Consider the following 5,997-nt stretch of genomic DNA (forward strand, 5'->3'; position numbering starts at 1 on the left):
TGCTGTGAATGCACTTGAAAAAGTGACAGGCAAGAATGGAGACAGATGCAGACAAATAAGAAGCAGGAGTAAAAAATTTAAGGGTGTGAGGTACATGCATACATTTCTCTACCTGAGTGATTTTATACTACGTGTACTAAAACTTTTTGCGTAAATGTAAACAAATGTATATATACTCAGGATAAATGTAAATTGTAATAAAGACTCCACAAAGAAACTTATGATCTTTCTTTACATACCCATTATTATCAGGAGAGCATTAGGAATTAAATAGCAGAAATTAAGGTGAAAAGGTGTCAAGTCCCTTCAAGAACAATACTTTGAATGGAGTGGAAATATATTTTACATTAAATGATGCTATAAATGTCTTAATATCTTCCCATAAAGTATATATTATGGTGACAGGTGTATTTATTTAAAGCTATGTCAAAGTGCAGTATAATTCTTGTGGTATTGGTCACTTTACAAATGTTTTTTAGAGTTGGTCAAAGAAAAAGGTCCAATACAAGTTACTGCAGTATTTTGGCCTAAGATGTCAATGTCTTGAACAGTGCATTTTGAAATCAAAATATTTTAAGAGATTTTAAAGAAATCCTCAATAATATTTTACACTAAATCCTGTTATAATGAAGTTAGAAAACAATAACCATGTACCATGGACATATTAATGATATAGAACATTTTGTGAAAAAACTGATACAATGATTAACTCTCTTAATGTTAAGAGCTGAATGTTCTTTAGTTATAGAATTCATCTTACAAATGGAAAGCTTGGTTCGGTTAGATGTGTTATATTGCTAGAAATTTTCTATGAAACTTCATAAACTTCAGGATATATCCACATAAAAAAACAATTCTTGTGCAAATGTTGAGAAAGGTTTGAATGATGGACATTACAAGGTTAGTTGAATGATTCATTGCTTTAATTAGAAATATTTTTTTGTGCATAGCCTGAACTCATGAATTAATCTTGTTCCGTGGAATTGTATGTTTTCTTTCCCAAAAACATTTTATATATTAATGAAAAAAATCAAGGTTTTCAATGCACACCAAAGAAATAGCAAGTATAAGGGCTTTAATAAAATTTAGTGCACAAAGGACATTAACAGTATGACCTCTCAAATTTATTGCAACAGCTTTTGCAACATGAGTGTTGGATTTTAAATCTGAAGACAGATTCTTAAAATTCATGAACATTCTGTCTTGAATTCTTTGTGATTTCTCAATACCCTCATGACATCTTTAACCTTGTTCTTAGAAGATTCTATAATTTCTTGATAACTTTCTATTACTGCAGTGGCTACAATGAATATATAAATTCTGCCATATTAACAAACCTTAAGACATCCAGTAACTTAATTAGCACAAAAAGATTATAATGCACTTTGATAATAGTGGTGGGCAATGGCAGAACTTTTGGTAATCGCAATTACTGATTACGTTGAAGAAGATAATTAATTGTTTTTTTTCTATGGCGAAGGCTTGTGAATGGATGATATGGGCGGGGGAATCATATCATGACAGGCTGATGGTATGATGGATAAATGGAAGACTGATATAGTAGCAGGAAGGCGTGGCGATGGTGTAGTAGAGGAATGGCAGAATGATGGCACGATGGAGTAATGGTAGCCCGATTGTGTTGGAGGAAATGTAGGGTGATGGTGTTGTAGAGGAATACTAGTGATGGGGTGATGAAATGGCAGGGGGATTGTGTGCTGGAGAAAGGGCTATAATAAACTGATAGAAGACTGGCAGTGATGTAGTTGAAGAATAGTAGTGATAGTGTGGTGTAGTGAAGGGAAGTGTGTCAGAAGATTGGCAGGGTGTGGTGGAGGAATGGAAAGGCTATTGTGGTGATGTTGGTATAGTGAGGGTGAAACATTCAGATAAATTTTTAAAATGTATTTCACAAGAGTAAATTTCTGATTATTAAATTCCAAGAATAAACATTTATCAAATGGTTACCATAAAATCACTAATTAAGTATTTTTTCTCTGGCAATCATGTAATTGTGTACACTTGAAATCACCCATCCTTATTAGATGCTAAAGGGTAGCCTGAGCAATTCAGGTTGCTTCAGCTTTTACTCACCTGAAAGGACACAAGGCCATAGCCATGCATATCCTAGCAAGACGGATACGATCTTTGGAGATTCATCATCAATTAAAGAAGCCACTCACACCTCTTAGTTTAGAGATTTGTTGGCTTTTGAATGAGCAAGTTAATTCTATTATTTAAGTGGTCACTCATTTGGACATGTATGACATCTTTGAAGTGAAAATGTTGAATATTAAATAACAAGACCTGATGACTTTTATGGCACTTATATTTGTATGTCAGTCCCTTACATATTAGTAATGACCTAAATTCTTCCATAGTAATGAATATTTAAGATATATTGATATTGCTTAATAAGCTTTTCTTCAATTTCACCCTTTTCAAATGATGAAAGCTGGTGCAACTTTTACCAGTAATTAAAATTTCTGAAGATGAAAGGTGGTGCAACTTATTACGATGTTAAGTTTCTAAACTTTCCTTTATAGCTTGAGTCAAAATGTGGTAGTAATAAAATAAACATTACTTTAAAAGTAACTTGTACTCAAACAGATGAAACAATTAGCCTTTTCATATATAAAACAGCTTCAGAAAATACTGGTCTTGCAATCTTTCTAGGTTTTAATGTTTGGGTGACTAAAAGATCTAACATCAATAACTTGTCTTCATATTCAAACTGTCACATGGCTGTAAAAATCTCTTTTATTAGCAACATCTCATTACATACACATTTCCTCTAAACCCCAAAGGGAGAAAAGGTAATTAAATTCAAATCGTACATGTAAATACATTACATGAATAGATTACATCAAATTATAAACAAAGCTCAACAACCATGAGACTAGAAACAGAACATGAATACAACTTCCAAAGACAAACTGATACATTGGAACAAAGTAAACATTACATTGGACAATAAATAGCCTGTTTACAGTTCATAGGGTTAAAATAACAGTCAATAGTTAAATGTTAGAAGTTTATTTTTGGTGTTTACCTACAGTGTGCAGGCCCAATGCCAAAATAAAAAGGATAGAGTGTCACGGGGTAATTTCTTACACAGGCTCGCAACACCTCGTGGAAAGACAGATCATAAGACTTATAACTAAAAAAGGTAATAAAAAGGCTTTCCCACTACTAACTAACGTAAGATCATGAACACGAGATGACCTCGACATCAACGACAATTACAAATGACAGTTTGCTCCCGGACCAGAAAAACTGATGATTTCTTGTACTTTGGAATATTATTTGTGATCACATAACCTACAACAGAGCTGTGTATCCCTTGCCAAGTCCGTATTCGTACTTTTTATTTGGTTTACAGAGAATTTTTTCACAAAAATCCACAAACATTAAAAAACAACAAAACTCACGTATGGTTGAATACACAGTTCTGAACAATGCTGTACACACAAAATAAATTAGAAACTCTTGCCTCACAATTTCTTCACTAATGAGCAGTAAAAGCTGCTCAAAGTTACATATCTTACAGTAAAAAACTTGTGCTAGCCGCATGTAACACGCACCAGCACTTCAAGTCAATTCAGGAGAAATGACATGCCGAAACGTAAACTAAAACATTCACTTAGTCCATGGCAGTATGTAGCTTAGGAGGTTATGTCTTGAGTGAGCACTTAAGTGTAGAGTTGCGCTTAAGCACGCTCGCCACGGATTCGTCGGGCAAGCTGGATATCCTTGGGCATGATGGTGACACGCTTGGCGTGGATAGCGCACAAGTTGGTGTCCTCAAACAGACCAACAAGGTAAGCCTCCGAAGCTTCCTGCAAGGCAAAAATAATTACATTAGCAATTTCAAGATGATCCACTCCTTTCCTACCTCCGAGATTTTCCTCAGTCAAGGACTACTTCATGCAAACATTCACATTGCAAGTGGTAATTAACACATCTCTAAAACTATCGACCTACTGGAATTTTATAAAATCACAATAAACATGAATGTGGACCATTCTCCCTCCACTTCATCCCCACTCACAGTACAATAAACCTTTCCCTCACCTGCAGGGCACCAATAGCAGCGCTCTGGAATCGCAGGTCAGTCTTGAAGTCCTGCGCGATCTCACGAACCAGACGCTGGAAGGGCAGCTTGCGGATCAGCAGCTCAGTGGACTTCTGGTAACGACGGATCTCACGAAGAGCGACAGTACCAGGCCTGTAACGATGGGGCTTCTTCACGCCTCCAGTAGAGGGGGCAGACTTACGGGCAGCCTTGGTGGCCAGCTGCTTACGCGGAGCCTTGCCTCCGGTGGACTTACGGGCGGTCTGCTTGGTACGGGCCATGGCTGATTACCTGTGGGGTTACAAGATAATTAACAATAGGAAAAATGTGGAAAAAACAGGACAAATCACTGTATCCTAACAAGCACATGAATATCATATCCTGCAGAATGAACAACTACCATAGAACAATCATGATTACTTCACTCATGATCACTAGTTTCATCTACCACCAAGTTTCTGCAAAGCTCCCTGGTCGCCCATTATAATTCCGTTCCCGACATTTTCCTATCGATTTCCGTCCTATCAATTAAAAAGTTCTAAAACTACGTATCACGAAAACTGTTCTAGCTCCAATAATGGAATTACACAAACACCAATCAAGTGGCCCGAATTCCAGCCCCACTATTAACGACCAAGTTTTTTTTACGTTCCCAAATCTCTCTCGTAAATAATTGACAACCTTGACTGGCATTCGATAGGCCTACCTTTCCGAAACTATGATTGGCGCGCAAAAGAGAAAAGCAATTTAGACAAGCGTTGGAGGGAAACGTGTGACTACTTGGGCGTGCGGGTATGGAATGGGGCAGCAGGTACGACCCCGGCACGACCATCGGGCGGGAAAATATTCGAATTCGCGATGACGGTTGGGGGGACGACGCGGCCGCCATCTTGGCCTCATGCGGTAAACAAAGATGGCCGACACCGACGCTTGCACTACCAACTTTCACCCATATTTTCTCGTGACTTTCCTGATTTTCAGATAGATTTCTAAGCTTCGCAAGGTATCGTAGGTTTCTTTTCACAGTTAACACTAAAATTAATTCACGACTTAAGAATATATGTGCTATCACTTCGTACCTTGAATTAAGAGCGTAATGTATCTACCTCCACGTCTTCACAAGAAATGCCGACTAAAAGTTAAAACGGCACAAGTCCCAGTATTTATATGACCAGTGACGTCACCACACCACGCTTTGCTCTGATTGGCCAACGGGACCGTCAAGATTCCACCCGATTGGTTATAATAACGGCCTCGGCGATTGGCCAGAATCTCAACGTTTCTGAAAGCTGATTGGTCACAAACCGAGCACGCTCATTGGTGGATGGCCTCAGTTCTTGATCCGCATCTGCAGAGGTAACACCTCAAGCTTACAGCGCGATGACAAAATCATTCATACAATTTTTAATTTAATGTAATATCTCTTAAAATGATAATCACACGAACGTGAATTCAAGTCGACTCCATGGCCGCCATCTCTCCCCAGCTTGTCACCCAATTTGTAGCCAAGAAAGGCCAAAAGGGACTCCTTAAAAACTCTTACAATATTTGAGGCAAAACTCCCCATGAAACTCTACATTTACATAGAACGCACACAAAGCGCGTTTTAGGGCTGAATCACGAATGCTTTTGGGCGTTCCTCAGGAAGGTCAAGCGAGGCAGGGAACCCAGATCTTTCGCCATGGCCGTGACCGAATGACTTAAAAACGGGAGATCCTAAGGGAAGTGATGAAAACCATTTAATCCATGTTCAATAAAGCGCAGGATAGAAAGAGAGTTTGTTCTTCCTCTCGGGAAGGGTTTGGCCGCCATGCGTGTGTGGGAGAGAGAGTGGATGCGTGTATGTGCATGTGGATACGTGGGATTACGGAAATGTTCGTGTACGTTCATGTGCATACGTGTGTACAGATACGTGCATGAACGTT

At 38.4% G+C, this 5,997-nt stretch overlaps 2 protein-coding genes across 3 annotated transcripts in view; one reads left to right on the forward strand and one right to left on the reverse strand.

Annotated features, from left to right (window-relative positions):
* LOC138861368 (uncharacterized) overlaps window positions 1-217 on the forward strand; it is a gene marked incomplete at its 5' end in the record, with an annotated part of 784 nt that extends 567 nt beyond the window's left edge. The window contains 1 exon segment of the mRNA XM_070120396.1: window positions 1-217. This exon segment is cut by the window's left edge and continues 567 nt beyond it.
* Window positions 218-3,017: 2,800 nt separating this feature from the next.
* On the reverse strand, window positions 3,018-5,301 carry LOC113805443 (histone H3.3A). 2 transcript variants are annotated; one of them, XM_027356430.2, is made up of 3 exons: window positions 5,152-5,301; window positions 4,072-4,363; window positions 3,018-3,836 (listed from the first exon to the last, which is right to left on the reverse strand). In XM_027356430.2, exons 2-3 carry the CDS (start codon window positions 4,351-4,353, stop codon window positions 3,708-3,710), a joined length of 411 nt encoding a protein of 136 aa, XP_027212231.1. In that variant the 5' UTR covers window positions 4,354-4,363; window positions 5,152-5,301; the 3' UTR covers window positions 3,018-3,707. The 2 variants fall into 2 exon arrangements, with proteins under 2 accessions (XP_027212231.1, XP_027212232.1); XM_027356431.2 differs by lacking the exon at window positions 5,152-5,301 and adding an exon at window positions 4,779-4,910.
* Between the last annotated feature and the right edge of the window lie 696 nt (window positions 5,302-5,997).

The sequence above is a fragment of the Penaeus vannamei genome, unplaced genomic scaffold (genome assembly GCF_042767895.1).
Source record: "Penaeus vannamei isolate JL-2024 unplaced genomic scaffold, ASM4276789v1 unanchor4961, whole genome shotgun sequence".
Classification (NCBI taxonomy): Eukaryota; Metazoa; Arthropoda; class Malacostraca; order Decapoda; family Penaeidae; genus Penaeus; species Penaeus vannamei.

Bases quoted from the DNA above. Each gene is read 5' to 3' on its own strand.
- LOC113805443 (XM_027356430.2), bottom strand. From the start codon at position 4,353: ATGGCCCGTACCAAGCAGACCGCCCGTAAGTCCACCGGAGGCAAGGCT. The intron at 3,837-4,071 runs GTGAGGGAAAGG...TTTGCCTTGCAG, and splicing joins CTGCTATTGGTGCCCTGCAG to GAAGCTTCGGAGGCTTACCT.